This window comes from Neovison vison, chromosome 6, assembly GCF_020171115.1.
Source record: "Neovison vison isolate M4711 chromosome 6, ASM_NN_V1, whole genome shotgun sequence".
In the NCBI taxonomy this organism is placed as follows: domain Eukaryota; kingdom Metazoa; phylum Chordata; class Mammalia; order Carnivora; family Mustelidae; genus Neogale; species Neogale vison.
The window spans coordinates 59,512,503-59,534,754 of NC_058096.1; the positions used below are offsets into that span (position 1 = coordinate 59,512,503).

Consider the following 22,252-nt stretch of genomic DNA (forward strand, 5'->3'; position numbering starts at 1 on the left):
GATGTTGAGTCACACATAGAACTTGAAAAACATGCAAATGAATATTGGCCCACAATATCTGTCCTATGAATTTGAGTATATGTGAAACCACCTAAAGGAACATAGCATGCAATGAACAACAAAGCACCAAGCCAGCTCCTCTGTGCTGAGTGAATGCAGAGTGCAGACTTTCATCCTTCTGTGAAGTAAAAATAGAGCTGAGACTGGGCCATGTGCCTGGCTAGCTGGCCCTTGGAGCTCAGCACATCTGGGCTCTGGCTTTACAGAGAAACGCAAGAAACAATATAATCCTCATGGTCTTTTGGCCACAAAGATCCTCCAACCATTCCCAATCTGTCAGGGTGCTAATCTGTTTTGAACATTTAGTCTTTCTTTCCAGAAAGTCTTCCCAGAGTAACCCAACCATTCCACCAAGCTGCCAGTACGGCCTGACTTCTGTGTTCCTTCAGCTGGAATTCTGCACATACATCTATTTCTTCCCTATTAACAAACATACATCTGTTTCTTCCCTATTAATTCGGATGCTACTTGACAAAAATCTGACTCTTGGTGGGTATATTGGTCAGTGGTCTGCAGCACTTTGTTCTGTGAATGTCTGTAAAAAGATGCAGCTTTATAAATGATACCTATTAAGAAAAAGTGGCTTCTAGAGGTTGTTGTGCTCTCTCTAAGCTCTCCCAAAACTCTGGCTGCACTAAAGACTTTGAGGTAGTGAGCATTGTGGGGAACAAAGGGTTAAAGAGAAGATGATTACAATTTAATGGATCCTAAGAAACTGATTTTCATTATCTATTTTTGATCTCTCATATGATTGCCACCCCAGTAAAATGAGGCCTGCTTACTCTTGTTTTGAAGCCAGGTACAGCCAAAACACTGAACTCACATCATTCTGACTCAGAAGGCTTTCAAAAATTTACTAAATTGTTGTAATTTCCTTAAAACTTTCGAAAATCCTCTCTAGACATCTTCTCCCCAAGTTTCATACTGACAAGGGCAACTTCTCTCAAATTTTGGTGAGTAAAATCCTCCATCTAGTTACATACTGATGTACTGAAGAACAGATTAAAGTTACAAAGGGAATCCATGTAGATTACATCACCATTTAGCTCAATGAGCACGTATTGAGCACCTGCTGTGCTCACTGTTAATCTAAGACTACAATCCCTGCCTATTGGTGATGAAAATAGCACAGTAGACAGAAAAATTGTCTCATTTTATACAAAAGAGTCTACACTCTGAGATTAAGAAGGGCATTTTGCTGGTAGAGTGGTAATATCTGAACTAAACCTAGGACTGTATAACTTTTAGATCATTACTCTCTGGTTGTCTATCCAATAGTGTGTTCTTCACAGATAGAAAAGCATGAGCTATTAAACAACAACAATAACAACAAAATCCTTTTAGTTATACTCAGTTGGCATTCTTAAACTGGCCTAAAAATGATAGCTGTAGCCAACTACAATTTGTTTTTTTTTTTTTTCAATTAATTAATTTATTTTCAGAAAAACACTATTCATTACTTTTTCACCACACCCAGTGCTCCATGCAAGCTGTGCCCTCTATAATACCCACCACCTGGTACCCCAACCTCCCACCCCCCTGCCACTTCAAACCCCTCAGATTGTTTTTCAGAGTCCATAGTCTCTCATGGTTCACCTCTTCTTCCAATTTACCCCAACTCCATTCTCCTCTCTAACTCCCCATGTCCTCCATGTTATTTGTTATGCTCCACAAATAAGTGAAACCATATGATAATTGACTCTCTCTGCTTGACTTATTTCACTCAGCATAATCTCTTCCAGTCCCGTCCATGTTGCTACAAAAGGCCAACTACAATTTGAAATGGCTTTCTAAAGAAGAAAAAAAAAAGGGAAAGAAAGAAAGAAATGGCTTTCCATTTGACATCTTTACTCCACTGACCCTCTGTACCAGTGCTATCTTATAGAACTTTCTGAAAAGATGGAAATATTTTGTGTTGTCTGTTATGGTGGTCACTAGTCCCAGGCAACTGTTGAGCCCTTGAAATCTGGCTAATTGCAACTGAAGAACTGAAGTATTCTACTATATTGTGCTGTATCGAATTTAAATTTAAATAGCCACATGAGGCTCTGTAGTGTACAAATTAGGGCAACACTAAGGATAACCAGAGAATTTAACACCTTTTACAGGAGACTATTTCTCTTACTGATAGAAGGGATATTGAACAGATATTTAATCTGTCTTATTATTTTGTGGGGTAAGGTAAAGTGCAGCAGAAAAAGAAATGGATGGGTAAAGATGCTGACGGGCAGAGCACCAAAGGATGCAGCCTTTCACAAAAAACACAAGTGAGTAGAGATGGTGACTGCCCTCCTTCATGCTGATCATCGGTAGGAAAGAGGTCTTCTCTCTGCAAAGACAGTTTTACACTTGCAGTGTTGGGGGAAATAAGCTTGTGCTCACAGAAGCTCACAGAAGCCTATTTCTAAATGAATCAGCTTGGCTATTTTTACCCGTTCAAACCTACACATATTACTGAATATTAATAAACTCTGTGGTCTAAAATGAACTGGTCGAATGTGGAAGGGAGAGAATTTATTCTTTTTTCCTCTTAATAGCAGACACACAAATGTGAAACTTTAGGCCTTTGACCTGTGCACACCAAGTTAAGATTCCAGAACTTAAAGATTCAAGTGTCGGCTCAACAGATGGCAAAACGTTCTAAAAGCACATCTGCTTTTTCTCCTTAGTACATAGCCACACTATAAAGACTTTCAAGCTGCTCAGTGCGACAAAGTTCCACCATTAAGTCTGCTCCTGAGTGGAAGCTACCCCTGAGATTTGGTGGCCGGGGTCCAGATAACTTAATAAAAAAGAGAAGTTTATAATGGAATCACTGACACAAGTTCAATTTCAACAGCCCACACAGATGCCATCAAGCAGAGGGCAAACAGAAGCCAAGACTCATGGAGCTCTTAGGGCACCATAATATTCTTCCCTTAACTATAAGGAATTATTATAGGCCTCAAAGACACAATATATAATAATACAAGGTAGCAGGATGAGAATTTTAAACTTGTTTTAATTCAGAAACACCACTACCTTTTTTCTGTTTGTCTTTTAAAGGAATGATTGGATCCATTCCAGGAGAGAGTGAACTTTCCTGCCCTCTCTCCATTCCCATCACTCTCCACCCCAAGAGGGAAAGCAAACACTTCTCCTACCCCTGGCAAGTGTCTAATGAGTAAACCTCCCTGCTCTGGAAAGTGAAAGTAGTGTTTAGTTGTTAGCAATTTTGACTCTGAACTTCATAGCCATTGAAGATTATTGCATGAAAGGAAAGTACATAGTACGAAGCTTTGGGTTCCATGGATAGAAGGTCTAGCCTACGGAGCTGTGGAAAATAATAACATTTGGGGGCAGTGGGCAAAAAACTAGAGGAGTCACTGGTTGGGGAGAATTGTCTGGGAAAAGGAAACAGGATGGAAGGGGTGAGGAAAAGGGGAACTATGTGGTGAGTAATTAGAAAACTATCTTGAATATAAGAAGAATCATAGTGTTCTTCATCTACCAGCCAGTGTGGACATAAGTGACAGTCATCCGCAAGTCAGTATCTGGAGCCTCAGAGGGAAGTTTTCTCCATCTGTATCAACACCTCACTAAGTTGGCTGCATGATGGACACAACAATATCCTTGTCACAGAACGCTGACTTGTTATCTGCAGGGCCATTGTGTGGACCATATTGCTACTCTATCTATCCCAGGGCAATTTAAGCTCAAGGACTCCCTAGACCCTCCTGTGAGTCCTGGGATGTGCTTCTCAAACTTTAACTTGGGAGGACTGAGTTGAGCAAGCTTATACTGAGCTGAGACAGTGACCTTTAAGTGGAAAGCTCTATATGTTAGTGGATCACAGATTATCTCTTTAGTATCCATTTCTTCTCTGATCATCTACAAACAGATTGCAAATTATTTTTTAGGTCTCCACCATCTCTTTTCTTTTTAGTTTCTTATTTAAGGGACACTGACCCTATCTCCATTCTCAGTGTGGGACATATGGTAATCCTACCCCATAGTCAGTAATACATCCAGAATGCAGGCTTAAACCAATTAGCTCATGGGATTCCCCCTTGCAACCGGTACTGGTCCAGGACTAGAGTGTGTGACCTATCTGGACCCAGTCAGACAGAAGAAAGGACTTTTATTTTATGATTGTAAAAGATGCTGTCCCTTTCACCTGTAGGACATGCGCAAGTCACTTTGATTCCTAATTACAGCCATCTTAGAAACACAAGAGAAACCAATCATAAATTGATACAAAACATTTGACACAGAAAGAAATGGGAAATATTTTCATGTTTGAAGACATTGTTGAACCACTAAAATAGCCGTTCGTGAAGCCCATCCTACTTAAAGATATATTCATTTCCTTGTTTAGATCAATTTACTTGGAGTTGTCCAGTAATTACAGCTGAAAACTAACTTTAAATACTTACTAGAGTAAGTAACCCAGGTAACTGATAGGGAAAACTGCTTCTGTGCTCTTTCAATGATTAGGCAGAAAGGAAAACCATTTAGTGTAAGAGAGGTAAGAAGATAAGTAAGTAGCCATCATCCCTAAAGGTATGTAAATTTCCCTTTAAGACCAAATGTAGACACAAACTACCTTTATTGATTGATTGATTGATTTTTTTTAAAGATTTTATTTATTTATTTGTGAGAGAGAGAGAGTAGGGGTGTGCATGCACCTGCTCAAGCTGGGGAAGGGGCAGAGGGAGAGGGAAAGAGAGACTCTCAAGCAGACTCCATGCTGAGCACAGAGCCCAACACAGGGCTCGATCATGACCCGATCCGAAACCAAGAGTCAGATGCTTAATCGACTGAGCCACCCAGGTGTCCCTCAAACTGTAACTTTAAAGAAGATTTTGATATATCACAAGGAGGAGAAATAAGGACATGAGTAAAGAACATACTGATAAATAAAATTATTCTGACTTTCAAAGTATATAACTGCGCTGTAGCTAGCTGGTGTCTAGGTTTACAGATCTTATTCTGCTGTTTGTCCTAAAATTTGTGCCCTTTACCAAAGGCTGATCCAGCTACTCATACCTACATGATCCTTTTCAGGCATCTAAATTCCCCCTAATCGGCCTCAACATGGTTAACACTGTTTGAAACTTGGCCCCTGTGGATTTCAACCTAAATTTCAACCTAAGTGTACTATTCAGGTTCTATCTGAGAACCCATCTCTGGTTGTGTTTCTCAAAGTCTAACCCAGAAGTCCTCCACACTGGAATCACTAGGACTGACTACTTAATATGTAGATTCCTGGGTTTTGCTTGAAGGGATTATGACTCACGAAGTCTGGAGTAGCACCCAAGGATCTGCATTTAAACCAATTCCCCAAGTGATTAAGATCAAAATAAAAATGAAAAACACTCTAGGAAAATCTTTAAGTTTTTCAAAACTAGTAATTAGGATAGCCTATCATGTATTCTGTCATGAAACAAACACTATACAAATACCATTCCTCACTATTTATGCATAAATGCATATATAGTGCATATTTCAGTCTAGCAAATCTGGCTGGTAAATACAATTCTAAAAGCCATTTTCCATATTCCCTTTTTTTCTTAACCATTAAAAACATACTCTTTTCTTTTACCCAGTAGAATTGGCATGATCCTAAAGAATGTTTTACTCTTGCTTTCAAAGAATTCTAGTTGAAGTACAAATACACATTTACTTATAAATAAAGAACGTCAGAAGAATAATGGAAAGATATCTCTGAACCTGAACATGGACTTTTAGTGAAAATTCAATTTTTCCAATAGATTCTGGAAATTGCTAAATACATTCAGAATCAGAGTACTAACACATTTGAACTCAAAGGCGACTAAAAATAAAAAGGAGAAGTGTTTTAAGAAGTGACCATCCATATAGCAAGGTCACTCCTACCCATAACAGAAGAAGAAAGTCCCTCCTATTCCAGAATATCTTCCCCACCCATTTAGTCACCCACTGCCTTCCGTTTTCACATCACATTTCTTTAATTTATTATGTTCAGGGCTGCTGTAACCTTGAACCATGATGTGGAAGAAATAGCATATCAACCAACTGCAAACAATTTTGCTAGAATGTATGTAACAATACATACATTAAATAACATACAATACAAACATAAAATAACTGATGTGCTGGCACCCAGTCAGACAAGCTTCAGTGGATAAGGAGGATGTCTTAAATTGGATTCTCCCAGAAGCAGTTGCTGAGACAAAGATTTAAAGGATAGTCATTTATTCGAGATCAGATCAAAGAAATCATGGGTAGAGAAATGGGGAAGTGAAACAGGGAAAAGAGAAAAGCAATAGAGGGTGTGATTATGAGCAAGTAACAACTGTGGCAGCTGGGGCTTGGGCCACAGGGTACTTCCAGGCCATCACAAAGCACATCTTAGAGTTTTCTCAACCAAGGCATAAGGAGGTCAGGTATTTATTCACCAACTGCTGTTCCTCATTGCTTGAGGGATGCTCCAGGACACTGTGTCCCCCAAGCACTATTAGTGTTCCACTTGTATGGAGAAGAGTGATCTGAGTTTCAGGGGCTTGAAGAAGAAAGCTGTCAGCACATAAGAGACTGATGAGCACTGAGGGAACATGGGATGCTTCTGACAGGGTCTGCTGCAGCATCCCTCAGAACCCCTTGGGTCCTATGTTATGTTGACTCAGTCCTGTTGCTGATCCTTCAAGGTGGTGATTCATTAGAACATCAAAAGAGAAAAGTAAAAAGACAACAGGAATGTTGATGGGGCAAGAAACAGTCTCCAGTTGTGCAGTTGGTCCCAAAGCCATAATTGGAAGTTATCATCTCTATCCTCCACCACTTGTTTAGCCATCTGTCTGGCCTTAGTTGCTTGCTTGGTGTGGTAACCGAGACCTTCAACCTTGAGGGGTCTGAGCCATGATTGCCTTGCTCTTGTCAGAGACTGCTTGAATTGGCAGTTCATGATTATCAACATGTATGAACTCAGTAAAAGTGCCCTAGTCAATTTCCTGGGTTCCAGATATTTTCTTATTCACATATTCAAAATTAAATTGCAAAAACAAACAAACAAAAACCGAAGCAGTGGGATGGGTTTGGAAGGCCTTCCAGGTTGATATACACGTTGAAGGTGCAAGGATGGGATGTGTGGAGAGGGTATGGAAACTCCATTTCTCCCCTTCCCCCAGCTCCAGTGCCTCACCCTGTGCATCTCTTCCAAGTGGCTGTTCAAAGTTGAATGTTTTATAACAAACCAATAATACGAAGTAAAGCACTTTCCTGAGTACTGTGAGGCATCGTATCTGATTATTAAATGTGAGGAGGTGTATAATCAGTGGCTTAATCCGGGAACTTAGGATAGGCATCTGAGTTAGGGCAGTTTTGTGGGACTGAGCCCTTGAACCTGGGGAATCTGACATTAACTCTGGGTTGAATTGTATTACACAGAATCGGTATGCAAAGAATTGTAGAACTGGTAGTTGGTGTTGAAAAAATCCCACACAGTGGGTGTCAGAAGTATTTATGAGTAAAAATAGCTCAGATTATTTATTTTGGAAACATGTCCTTTATCAGAGATATGTGTCGTACACATTTTACCCAATTTGGTAGCTTGCCTTTTTGCTACCTTTTGAAGAACAAATGTTTTTAATCTTGATGAGGTCCAATTTTATAAATTTTTAAAAAATGGTTTCTACTTCTTGGTGTTAGTTGTGATCTCTCCCTTTTCATTCATAATTTTATGAATTTGGGCTTTCTCTCTTTTCTTTTGGATTAGTGTGGCCAGTGGCTTATCGATCTTATTGATTCTTTCAAAAAACCAGCTTCTAGTTTCATTGATACGTTCTACTGTATATCTGGTTTCTACCTCATTGATCTCAGCTCTAATCTTGATGATTTCCCTTCTTATGTGTGGAGTTGCTTTGATTTGTTGTTGATTCTCCACTTCTTTAAGGTGTAGAGACAGCTGGTGTGTTCTAGATTTTTCAATTTTTTTGAGGGAGGCTTGGATGGCTATGTATTTTCCCCTTAGGACTGCCTTTGCTGTATCCCATAGGTTTTGGACCGAAGTGTCTTCATTCTCATTGGTTTCCATGAATTGTTTCAGTTCTTCTTTGATCTCCTGGTTGATCCAAGCATTCTTGAAGAAGTCAAACTCTCTCTCTTCGCAGATGACATGATTCTTTATATGGAAAACCCAAAAGACTCCACCCCCAAACTACTAGAACTCATACAGCAATTCAGCAACGTGGCAGGATACAAAGTCAATGTGCAGAAATCAGTGGCTTTCTTATACACTAACAATGAAAATACAGAAAGGGAAATTAGAGAATCGATTCCATTTACTATAGCACCAAGAACCATAAGATACCTGGGAATAAACCTAACCAAAGAGGTAAAGGATCTGTACTCAAGGAACTACAGAACACTCATGAAAGAAATTGAAGAAGACACAAAAAGATGGAAGACCGTTCCACACTCTTGGATTGGAAGAATAAACATTATTAAAATGTCTATACTATCTAGAGCAATCTATACTTTTAATGCCATTCCGATCAAAATTCCACTGGCATTCTTCAAAGAGCTGGAGCAAATAATCCTAAAATTTGTATGGAATCAGAAGAGACCCTGAATCGCTAAGGAAATGTTGAAAAACAAAAATAAAGCTGGCGGCATCACGTTACCTGATTTCAAGCTTTATTACAAAGCTGTGATCACCAAGACAGCATGGTACTGGCATAAAAACAGACACATAGACCAGTGGAAAAGAGTAGAGAGCCCAGATATGGACCCTCTACTCTATGGTCAATTAATCTTCGACAAAACAGGAAAAAATATACAGTGGAAAAAAGACAGTCTCTTCAATAAATGGTGCTGGGAAAACTGGACAGCTGTATGTAGAAGAATGAAACGCGACCATTCTCTTACACCGTACACAAATATAAACTCAAAATGGATAAAAGACCTCAATGTGAGACAGGAATCCATCAGAATCCTAGAGGAGAACATAGGCAGTAATCTCTTCGATATCAGCCACAGCAACTTCTTTCAAGATACGTCTCCAAAGGCAAAGGAAACAAAAGCGAAAATAAACTTTTGGGACTTCATCAAAATCAAAAGCTTCTGCATAGCAAAGGAAACAGTCAAAAAAACAAAGAGGCAACCCACGGAATGGGAGAAGATATTTGCAAATGACAGTACAGACAAAAGGTTGATATCCAGGATCTATAATGAACTCCTCAAACTCAACCCACACGAAACAGGCAAACACGTCAAAAAATGGGCAGAAGATATGAACAGACATTTCTCCAATCAAGACATACAAATGGCTATCAGACACATGAAAAAATGTTCATCATCATTAGCCCTCAGGGAGATTCAAATTAAAACCACATTGAGATATCACCTTACACCAGTTAGAATGGCCAAAATTAACAAAACAGGAAACAACATGTGTTGGAGAGGATGTGGAGAAACGGGAACCCTCTTACACTGTTGGTGGGAATGCAAATTGGTGCAGCCTTTTTGGAGAACAGTGTGGAGATTCCTCAAGAAGTTAAAAATAGAGCTTCCCTATGACCCTGCCATTGCACTCCTGGGTATTTACCTCAAAGACACAGATGTCGTGAAAAGAAGGGCCATCTGTACCCCAATGTTTATAGCAGCAATGGCCACAGTCGCCAACCTATGGAAAGAACCAAGATGCCCTTCAACGGATGAATGGATAAGGAAGATGTGGTCCATATACACTATGGAGTATTATGCCTCCATCAGAAAGGATGAATACCCAACTTTTGTAGCAACATGGACGGGACTGGAAGAGATGATGCTGAGTGAAATAAGTCAAGCAGAGAGAGTCAATTATCATATGGTTTCACTTATTTGTGGAGCATAACAAATAGCATGGAGGACAAGGGGCGTAAGAGAGGAGAAGGGAATTTGGGTAAATTGGAAGGGGAGGTGAACCATGAGAGACTATGGACTCTGAATAACAATCTGAGGACTTTGAAGTGGCGGGGGGGTGGGAGGTTGGGGTACCAGGTGGTGGGTATTATAGAGAGCACAGCTTGCATGGAGCACTGGGTGTGGTGAAAAAAAATAATGAATAATTTTTTCTGAAAATAAATAAATTTAAAAAAATGGTTTACTGTCTTTGCAGTCTAAGAACTTTTTGCCCACCCTAAAGTAGTGAAACTTTTTTCCTTTCTTCTGGATATTTTGTAATTTTGATTTTCTACTTAGGCCTTTGATCCATTTCAGATTTAGTTTTGAGTATGTTGATGTTTATTAGCTTTTCTCATAATTATCTACAACAACAACTTTTTGAACAGATTTTTTTTTTCTTGTAAAGTCACCTCAGCACCTCTGTAATAAAGCAATTGATCATGTATGTGTGGGGTCTATTTCTAGACTCTTTTGTATACATGTTGTGTATACACACACACACATACATAGATAGATATAGATATATACGTGTGTATATCCACATATATATCCACATATATATCCATATATCCGTATATGTGTATATATCCATATAGATATATACAATAAGTCTTGAAATCAAGTAGTATAAATCTCACAACTTTGTTCTCTCTTTCTATAAATTGCTTACATTATTTTAATTCTTTTGACTTTCATATATAATTTTAAGTCAGCTCTCCAGTTTCTACAAAAAAGTTTACTGGAATTTTTATTGGTATTTTATTGACAAATTTGGAGATATGAAATCATAACGATACCAGGTCTTCTAACCCATAATCATGGCATGCTTCTTCATTTATTTAGGTCTTCTCAAATTTCTCTTGGTGATATACCATGTGCACTTGAAAATAATATGTATATTGCAGTTGTATGCAGTTTTTTACAAATGTCAATTAAGTTTAGTTGGTTTATAGTGTTGTTCATGATCTTCCATGTTTTTATGAATTTTTTATGTTCTAGACTCCTTAGTAATTATTGATGAAAAGGAGTTGAAATTGGATATGATGTGTTATCTATTTCTCTTTTACTCTTTCAATATTTCCTTCATGTATTTTAAGCTTTTCTTATTAGGTATATGCATCCTTATGACTGTTACATCTTTCTGATGAATGGCACTTTTAATTATTATTAAATGTCTCTGGTAATTTATTACTGGTAATACTCTTTGATTTGACATCTATTTTATTACCTGGAACTGATATAGTCACTATAACCTTCATATCTTTATTGTGGGCATGGTTCATTTTTTTTTCAATTATAAATTGCTTTTAACCTGTGTTTTTACATTTTAAATGTATCTCTTGTAGGAAACATGTAGTAGGTCTTAAAATCTATTCTGTTCATCCCTGCCTTTTAACTGGAACATTTGGACATTAGCATTATCCACTGTCACCTGGTAGTGGCCCGGGACAGTTCCTAGGGTCATTAACTCACTGACATTCTTGGTTTGTCTCTCCTGCCAGGCTGAGCATGGTCTTCCAATAAGGGGCTATTAGCATGTAGAGGAAGGATCTGGGCCAAAGAGTTGGAGGGAGGGCCTTAACAAGGTCTCCTTTAGAGGAAATAAAGGAAAAAAAAAAAGAAGGTATTTTATTTCTTTGTCTGAGACATGCAATGGTGTTAGTTACAGGAAATAAATTTGGGGATATCAGAAATCTGTGTGTTGAAAAGTTGAGGACAATGAGCAATTAGGAAGACACCAAAAAGGAATAACAAAAGGACAGAGAAATAAGTCTTAAAAAAAAGAAAAAAGCTAACTTCTTCAAGAATTTATTATGCTTTATGCCTTTACTTCCAGTGCTAAGTCACTCATTTATATTATTGAATTTAATATTTACAACAATCCTATATGTTAGGTGCTATGATTTTACAAATGAGGAAACTGGGACTTTAAAAAAGCAATATCCCACAGTGAGTAAATAAAGAACCAAGATTCCAACTGAACTATCAGATGCTAGATCCCGTGCTAGGAGGAGGTATGTGGAACAAGCTTTGCCTGTTTCATGGACGGTTGTATATTTGCTGTGGGTGCTCTGTGGAAAGCATCCTTCAGAAATCTAAATTTTGTTAACAGACTCTGAATAAACTGAGTAACTGAAGAAGTGTTGCTCAGTTCATGTTAACAACTCTCTGGCAGACAAGAGCCAGAATGGGTCTCTCAAGAAAATTCGGAGTTGTCTTCTGCTGTGGATTCTCCAGGGCATGTTTCTGCACCTGTCCCAGGATGTCCTGTGCCCCACCCTTTAGGACCAGTAAGGGGATGCTCTGCAGCATCCCTATCACTTCAACAGCAGCTGCTAGGGTCCAAGCTAGTTGAAGAATATCAAAGATGGCTCAGTTCAGGGGGCCCAAGCAGAAACTCTAACCTTCCATGTGAATGCTCTAGGCCCCAGGTGGTCTTTCTTGGGACTGAGGTTTTTTCAGGGTAGACCATTTTTCTGGCTTCCAATATTTTTGGTTACAATTTATGTTGACTCAGCTGCAGGCACTCTAGCTCACACAGCTGTGTCATCAGCTAAAGACTGTTAATTCCTCATATAAATGGAATATATCAGCTTTGGTCTGGGTCTGTCTGGAAAATAAGTGACCAAGTTCCCCTCTCCAAAATTGCATAGGAGTCACAAACCCAGTGGTGGGAGGCTACCACACATTCTAAACATCTTATACTGTTCACTGCTTTACTAGCCAAGCTTTAAATTGTGCCACTCAAGTAATTTTCTCTCATATATATTCCTTCTACCAACTCATGGCCCTCCACCCTACCCCAGATGTTTCTGTAAAATATGTGGGATACAGAAAGAGCACCTCCAGTTTGTAACAAGGAAATCAAAGTCCAGAAATAAAGAGTATATTGCCTAATGTAAAGCTGGACCAGAACTCTGAAGTGGGAAGTCCTTATTGAGTGAACTTTGCAGTAGAGTACAGTTCCTGAGGTGAACACTCTGGCCTGCCCACCTTTGGCCTGTCCACATTCCCTACTATGGAATAAGCATTGTCAGTTCCACACAGATACTCAACCTGTGAAAAATACTCTGCTTCCTCTGGACTTTCTGCAGATCCTGTATTAGTGTCTTGTAGCTGTGATTAAAAAAAATTATCACAAACTTGGCAGCCTAAAGGAATAAAAATTTATTCTCTTACATTCTGGAAGCTGCTGGAAGTCTACAGTCAAAGGGTAAGCAGACTTGGTTCCTTCTGGAGACTCTGAGGCAGAATCAGTTCCATGGTTCTCTGTTAGTTTGTGGGGGCTGCCAGAAATAACTGGTGTTCCCTGACTTACAGAAGCAGCACTCCCAACCTCTGCCTCCATCTTCACGTCAGCTTCTCCTCTGTGTGTGTCTGTCACCTCTGGGTCTCTTATAGGACATCTGTTATTAGGCTTGGGACCCATCCAGATAATCTAGGATGATATCTCAAGATCTTCATCTTAGTTACATTTGCAAAGACCTCTTTTCCAAGTAAAGTCACATTCACAGCTTCTAAGGATTAAGACGTGGGCATATCTTTTTGAGGGGCCTCCATTCACCCCACTACAGATTCCCCCATAGCCTATTCTTTAAGATTTATTTGAGTCATCTTGGGCTTGGTACATGCTAGTGCCAAGTAGAATACCAGCATCTGACTGAAGTTAGACAATTATGGAGTTTCTACCATGAAAAGAATTGAGCTTAGAGACATAAAAACAAATGGCATCTTGTTGCCCATCAAAATGTATAACTAATCTATTAACAAGTGCACAAGTAACTAACCCAGGACACTGATGAGGTTCAAGCACAGCAGTAGACATTATGCCATTATCCTTTGGGAAATGCACTTAGCATATATGAGCATTTTAAAAAAATATATTTTATTTATTTATTTGACAGAGATCACAAGTAGGCAGAGAGGCAGGCAGAGAGAGAGAGGGAAAAGCAGGCTCCCTGCTGAGTGGAGATCCTGATGCGGGGCTCTATCCCAGGACCTTGAGTTCATGACCTGAGCTGAAGACAGAGGCTTAACCCACTGAGCCACCCAGGCACCCCAGTATATGAGCATTTTCAATAACCACTACAACAAAAAAAGTCTCTCCTAAAATCCTACCCATAGTTAGAGGAAATGGCACCATTTCTTTTGCCCTTGGTGTGAACTCTAATATCGGAGATGACATTACAGGAAGCTAGCAGACTTAAGATGTGTCAAACTTGACCCTATGAAAAGATTTTATGTGGTATGTATCAGAACTTGGGCCAATTTCATCTCTCTTTGTTTCTTGTGGCCAGACACTTTAAAATAAATGTGGGACTCAAAAACAAAAACAGAAACAAAAACTGTCGCTATATCAAGTGATCAACACTGTGAATAACTCCCCAAAGCAATGAAGAATCCAAAGATGGGACTCAATAAATGAGCCTTATAGAAAAATTACCACTCTTAATCTTTTTTCCTATGAAGCTAACAAAGGAGCCCCTAGAAACAAGTACTAGTCCTCTATGGCTCCATAATTTCTCCTGGTTAAGAGATTGCCCTATCTCACTAACATTTTCTGTCAGTGTGGACTTCAGGAGTAATTCACTAAGCAAGACCCTAAACCACAAGAATTTATAGGAATCAAGATCACTGAATGAATTATATCTAAAAATTAAGAAGTGCCAAATGCTTTTAATCCCACCCGGTATTCCATTCCATTCCCCAGTTATGGAAGTTGATTATTCCTCTATTATTCTGAAACCTCAGCTCAGCAAGAGTGTGCCATTTTATAAGCACAGGCTCTTCAATGTTTTCTTAATGCAACAACTTCTGAAAGTGTGAGAAGAGAAGAGAAGAGAAGAGGAGAAATAACAGTTTATACCTTTATATATGCATATTCTTCAATTTTGTAGGAAACATTAGAAAAAGTTCAACCCTCTATAATTCTAAGAGAGTAAAACTTAAAAGCAAGACTTGAGCAAAGCAGTGAATTTTACCACCATTCTGTTGGCATGAGTTATAATTGAGATCAGAGGCCAGGACACTTCAGATTGGGCTTCCTAGGAAGAGAGAGAGAGAATTCGTGGGTTGGGATGGAAGGAGAGAGAAGGGAAAGAGAGTAAAATAATACTTTTTGAATTTGGTAGAACTGGTTAAATGTCTGCCCTGATCAAAGGCCCTACTTGCCAAAGCATCTGGCAAGGGCAGGTATTTCAGAGAAAGGAATTAGGATGGAGCACTGTCAACAAGGGACTTGATTCAGATTCTAACTTAAATTAGCAAGACAGGAAACAACATGGGTTGGAGAGGATGTGGAGAAAGGGGAACCCTCTTCCACTGTTGGTGGGAATGCAAGTTGGTACAGCCACTTTGGAGAACAGTGTGGAGATTCCTCAAGAAATTAAAAATAGAGCTTCCCTATGACCCTGCAAGTGCACTCCTGGGTATTGACCCCAAAGATACAGATGTCGTGAAAAGAAGGGCCATCTGTACCCCAATGTTTATAGCAGCAATGGCCACGGTCGCCAATCTGTGGAAAGAACCAAGATGCCCTTCAACAGATGAATGGATAAGGAAGATGTGGTCCATATACACTATGGAGTATTATGCCTCCATCAGAAAGGATGAATACCCAACTTTTGTAGCAACATGGATGGGACTGGAAGAGATGATGCTGAGTGAAATAAGTCAAGCAGAGAGAGTCAATTATCATATGGTTTCACTTATTTGTGGAGCATAACAAATAACATGGAGGACATGGGGAGATGGAGAGATGAAGGGAATTGAAGGAAATTGGAAGGGGAGGTGAACCATGAGAGACTATGGACTCTGAAAAACAACCTGAGGGTCTTGAAGGTGTGAGGGGTGGGAGGTTGGGGGAACAAGGTGGTGGTTATTATGGAGGGCACATATTGCATGGAGCACTGGGTGTGGTGCAAAAACAATGAATACTGTTACACTGAAAAGAAATTTTTAAAAAAATAGCATTTTCAGGCCTAGAGAAGGATGCTGTCCTGATTGATTCTTCTTGCTATTGTCATGACAAGAATTCTTCTGATCCACATCCATGCTTAATTGGTTGGTTGCATTTTATCTGAGACCATGAGTTCCACTAGAAGATTATAATATTTAAGAATGGTTCACTGTGGGGACTCCAGTCTGGCATTACACCAGATGGGAAGCTGCCTCGTGGCTTTTGGTCCTTTTATAGCAATTCTTCTTATGCATTTCTTCCCCCCAAATTAAGTACCCATATGCTCTTCCCAGTCCCCCTTATGATTCTTTTTTGGCATTCTGCAAGCTGCAGAAATCTTCTAAGTTGCCTCCTGAAGATTTCTTTACTTAGAATTGCTTATCCTCAAGACCACAAGACTATGGGAGATTTACCCAGACCCTGACCACTTTTCCCTTTAGGATGGACTCTAGATACCTTCATTATAGCTACAGCTACAGCTACAGCAGCATTTCTTGTGTATGTAACCCTGTAGCTTTGATATTTAATGAAATAGACAATAAGTATTCCCAAATGCTGAGATTTCTTGGGACATTTTCCAGGTGCTATGGTCCTTCAGATATGGTTATTAAGTCCACAAAAGTTGTGCTCCTTAGACTGCCTGGTCCTTTGCTTTCAGTCTCTGTTGTCAATGGGAAAACCAGTAAAGCCATAGGTCACAAGGGATGCTCTCTTTTGTCTATCACTTCATGATGCTGAACATCATTCAGCAAAAGATTGGAATAAGGATGTGCTACTTCTCTCTCTGTTGTGCCTTGAGGATGAACCTAGCACATACGGGGGGGGGGAGGGAAGCAAGCTATAAAGTACAAACACTATTGGAGGAGGACTAGAGAGAGGTGGAAGATAGTGGTTTCATTTGACCAAATGATCACGCTCATATGTTCGGTTAAAGTGCATTTTTTTTTTGTTCCTCCTGCATGTTCACTTTAGTGAATTTGTCTCAGAGTGCTAGATTTAAAAAGTCCAGGCACGCACTGTCTTCTTGGAGGACCTGTGGACCCCAAGAGCATGAAATCATGATTTCTTAATTCAAATGTGAAGGTGATTGTAATAAGAAGTATTACCCTGAGTTGATGACAGTTAAAAAGAAAAGTTTAATTTTATTTTTTCTTCAAATTTTTAAAATTCTAGTCAGTTAACATGTAGTGTAATATTATTCAGGAGTAGAATTCAGTGACTCATCACTTACATACAACACCCATGCTTATCACAAATGCCCTCCTAAATGACCATCACCATCTAGCCCATCCCCAACCTCCCTCCTTCCATCAGCCCAGTTTGTTCTCTATCAGTAAGAGCCTCTAATGGTTTGCTTCTCTCTCTCTCTTTTTTCCTGAAGAAGGTAAGTTTTGAGGTCAAGCCTGGCTTCTCTGTTTTCTCCCTTCCCGAACTTACTTAGGTTTGCTTTGTTATAGTGCCGTTTTAAGACAAAGAGAAAGCTTCTCTATGGACATAAACTTACAAAGATCATAACTCTTCAGTCACTGTTAGTGACCACTTGGTAACTTCTATGATTAAGTCTTTTATTCTGGCCACTTTCATTCACTGAGAAATTTATGTAAATCCAAGAAAAAAAAGAAAAGAGCTAGAAAGTTGAGCTGTATTTTACCTACCAGGGACAAGAAAGAAAATGGAATTGAGCCAATTAAGATGGCTCCACTACAACAGATGAAGGTGGTTATTAGAGTAAGGCACTTCTTAGCTATGAAATACATTCCAATCTGAAGAAATATTTCGAGGTAGAATAAACCAGCAATGGTGAAATAGTTTGAGATAGTTGGAATGTTGTTTTCATCTGAGACTAGAAATAATTCATTGGGACGTACTTTTTTTTTTTAAATAGAGTCTATTGAGTTTGCTTTTTATGATAAAACTAGGAAAAATGAGGGAAAAAAACCCACAAAAAAGGAGGAAGGAAAAAACCCTACCTACAGTTCCCACTAGACTGGAAATCATCTGGGGTGTTGGTAGGATTTTGTGAAAAAGCCTTTGGGATCAGAAAGATCTGGATATAATTGCAGTTCTAAGTTGTGTGACCATGGGCAAATTCCTTCAATTTGAGCAGATGCTTAATAAATAAAAGTTGATCTAAAAGAAAGAGAGAGAGAAAGAGAGAGAGAGAGAAAGGAGGGGCAAATGATGGAGAAGTAGGAGACCCTGTTTCAACTAGTCCGCTACAGTGAGCTAGTTGTCTACCAAACACTCTGAACACCGATGAAATCAGTCTGAGATGTAGGATTATACACTTCTGGATCTCTACAGGGACAGAAGACACCAGTGGTGAGGTAAAGCAGCAGAGTTTGAATGAGAGGACTGGAAGGGAGCCACCAGAAGCTACCCATTGGAAAGTAATACCCCAATATGAAAGTGCCCTGTGCTTGGGAACCACCATTAACTTGGAGTCTGGTAAAAAGCACTCAAAAAGAGCAAAAGATCTTAAGGGACAACTGGTGGAATTGGGAGGTCATGGGCATGGGCCTAAGCCCATTGACCCAGGATGGCCACCGTCGGTGACCACCCATGCCAGAGAGAGTGCAACGAGGCCTCCAGGCCATCGTCCCTGAGCCCTGGCTTTCTGCTGCTTGTACTTGTGCTGGCCACTGTCCTGCATGAGAGAGTCTGGTGTGGACACCAGCCAATGCTCTGTAGAACCACAGTCTTTTGCACTCTGCACACACACTGCGTGACCAGGGTCTGAACCACGCTCCCCACCCATGCCTGAGAAAGGTCCAGTGGGTGGGTGCTGGCCAGTGGTCTCTAGGACCTGCTGGGAGTCTGAACACTCCCAGTTTGGGCTTACAAAACTCCGTACACTCTCTCTGATTGGGATCTCTCCATGGGGAACCTGAGAAACCCTGAGGTCTGGACCCCAGACAGCAGTCCCAACAAAGGCAGCCACTGGAAGTGAGCTCCCTGGACTAATATCGCTAGCGGTTTTAGTGGCACGGGCATGCAGAGACAAGAGAGCCCTTTGAGCAACTCCTGAGACGGTGGCTGGGGACATGCACTTTCTGCATGAGGTTGTATTGCTCAGTGGTCTGTGTGTTCTGAACCACCCAGAGGGGAGCAGATCGAGGCTTCTCTCTGAGATGGAGGTCTGGGTGCAGTTTGCTTTCCACTAAACCTACAAAAATCTGCAAAAAGTCACCAAAGAACAAAAACCTCTGAAGAACAAAAGCCTGAAAAACCAGTTTCCACAGAGCCCAGCCCCTTGATAGGAGGCAGGAGGACTCAACCCAAGAAAGACTGACTAAAAAGTATGTGGCAGGCCCCTCCCTAAGAAAGCCAGCCAAAAGAACAAGAGGACAACCACCACAGCATCCACATAAAACTGTAAAACCCCCAAATCAGGGGAAAACAAGATATTAAGCTCCCAGTATTGCCCTAATATTGCCCTGTATATTTCATAGATACATTTCTTTTTAACTTGTTCTCACTATTCTTGTTCTTTTTAAATTTTTTTAGCCTATGTACTATTACAACGAGAGGTTCAACACAACATGTTCCATAATAACCTTTTAACTTGAACTTTTTTCATACATATACCTGTGTTTTACTTTTGCTTTTCTATTTTTTTAATATACATATAGATATAAGCTTCAAGGTAATCCTCTTTCTCTAATCAATACTACCATTATATATAAACCAGTTTTAATCTCCCTTTATCTCTGGAAAGTTGAGTCCTTTTTTTTTTCCCCCAGAGCTTTTATATTTGAGTTTATTCTTCATTTAACTTTTAAAACACTACTATAGTTGAATATTAAAACAAAAACAATATAAAGTAGTGAGCTATGATTATAGTCCTTCGCTCATTCACTACTGCACATAAAATGCCAGCAGTGTTATTCACTGGCCCCATTAAGAGGTCTGACACTAAACACCACCCCTGGGATGATGTCCATCATCCTCATATGCTTCCCCATTGTAATGGTGCCATCTTTCCTGATTTGGATCAAAGTCCACCAGTTCTACCTGGTCCATTTCATCAGTCTTTTCTACTTCCTTCCTCTCAGGTAGGAGTTTTTCCAGCAAAGAGAGTTTATTAGGAGACAGAAAGCCATTCTCAGGAAAGTTTACCTTAAATTCGATGATGAGGTAACCCTTCTCATATGGCCTACAATAAATTGACATGCCTTCATTTAGCACACACTTGATATCTCCATGCTTGACAATTTGACCTGGATGAGTGGTGATGACAATGGCTCTGTTGTCAAGAGTAGATATTGGCTTTTGAAAACAGTACCGTGCTTCAACCAGCTTTATGTCCATACACATGAAAAAGTCTTCTCCTCGCCGAGTAAAAACAGCATGGTCCTTCTGATCTAAAACAATGATAATATCTCCTGGTTCCAGTCCTGGTTCTTGGTCTCCTCCACCATGGAATGTTATCTCCTTGCCATCTTTCATGCCTTTGTCAACATGAACTTCTAGAATCTTCTTCTCTCGAACTATCTTCCTTCCATTGCAGCTTTTACATCTATCTTTAGGACTGATCCATTCCCCATGGCCCTGGAACTCCATGCACACAGACTGAATTTGCTGAACCATTCCGGGTCCTATCTGATGAATTCTTATTTGAATTCCAGTACCTCGGCAATTGGGACAACACTCAATTGCTCCTTTCTTACCACCTCGGACTTCACATTTATCGCAAATCACATTCTTTTGCAGAGCTTGTTTTCTTGTTGCACCATTATATAAATCTTCTAAGGTTACTGAGAGCTGATGCACAACATTTTTACCTCTCCTTTCTCTCTGAATTCTTCCTTCTCCTCCAAAAAACATATCAAAGATGTCCATGGGGGAGCCAAACCACCACCAGCTCCACCTTCTTTAATTGCCTGTTCACCTCCTTTGTCATATAATTCCCTTTTCTTTGCATCAGAGAGTACTTCATAAGCTTGAGAAATCTGTTTAAACTTTTCTCCTTCATTTGGATTCTTATCAGGGTGGTACTTCAAGGCCAGTTTCCTGTAGGCCTTTTTCAGTTCTTCTTGGGTGGCATTGGGTTTGACCCCCAAAACCCCCTCGGTGAGAGGGCCGAGGCCAATGTGAGGGAGAGGGAAGGAGCGCGTTGCTGGGCACAGCTCGGGTAGCTGCCACTCCTCCGCATCTCACCGAGCGTTCTGGAAAGTTCCTGAAAGTTGAGTCCTTTAACAAAGATATCAAGATACACCCAAGAAGAATCAAAATAAACTTCCTTGCCCACATCAAGGATTTATAACCATCTTCCCATCTTTTTCTTCTATCAGTGTTTCTGTGTATTTGTTTTTGTTCTAGTATTATATAAATCTTATACTTGGGGTTCATTTTGGTTGGGTTCTTTTTTTATTGTCATTTACTTTTGTTGGTCTTTTTGTTTGTTTGTTTGTTTTGTTTTGTTTTGTTTTGTTGTATACCTTATAAATCTTACCTTTGGGGCCCATTCTGGCTGGGTCTTCTCTCTCTCTCTCTCTTTTTCTGTCTCTCTCCTTTTTCTTTTTTCTTTCTTTTTGGTGGTGACTTCCAATTGCTTAGAAGCTTTCCAGGGTGCACTTTGCCTGGATCACAGTTGATATATTCAGCTACACATCCCCTCAACCACCTCTCACCAAAATGACTAGGAGGAGGAACACCCAACAGAGAAAAAATTCAGAGACTGCCCTCTCCATCAGAACTATTGGGTATGGATGTAAACAGTATGTCAGAAAGAGAATTCAGGGTAACAATTACTCAGGCAATGGCTAGGTTGGAGAAAACCATTAATGGAATTGATTAGGACAGAAGTGAAAGCCACCTGGGAAGAAGGTAAAAGTGCTATCAATGACATCCAACCTAATCTAAATTCTCTAACATCTAGGGTAACCAAGGCAGAAGATAGAACTAGTGATCTAGAGGACAAACTGATTAAGAAAAAGGATCACGAGGAGGCCTGGAACAAACAGTTAGAAGCCATGAAAACAGAATTAGGGAAATAAATGATGCCATGAAACATCCCTACATCAGGATTATTGGGATCCCTGAGGGGGAGGAGAAAGAAAGAAGACTAGAAGTTATAGCTGAACAAATTTTCCCAGTCTGGGGAATGGAACCAGCGTTCATGTCCTAGAGGCAGAAAGATCACCTCCCAAGATCAACAAATCTGGAAAGACCTCGAGACACTTGATTGTGAGACTGATGAATCAAGAGCTCTTGAGAGCAGCTAGGAGAGAGACTCCTTATGTACAGAGGAAGGTCCATCAGAATAATGTCAGACCTATCCACAGAACCTGGAAAGCCATATATGGCTGGCAAGACATATTCAGGGCA

At 39.9% G+C, this 22,252-nt stretch overlaps 1 protein-coding gene across 1 annotated transcript; it reads right to left on the bottom strand.

Annotated features, from left to right (window-relative positions):
* Nucleotides 1–19,773: 19,773 nt before the first annotated feature.
* Nucleotides 19,774–20,982, bottom strand: LOC122910422 (dnaJ homolog subfamily A member 1-like). The gene has a single exon (XM_044255054.1). The coding sequence runs from the start codon at nt 20,762–20,764 to the stop codon at nt 19,838–19,840; it is 927 nt and encodes a 308-aa protein (XP_044110989.1). The 5' UTR covers nt 20,765–20,982; the 3' UTR covers nt 19,774–19,837.
* Between the last annotated feature and the right edge of the window lie 1,270 nt (nt 20,983–22,252).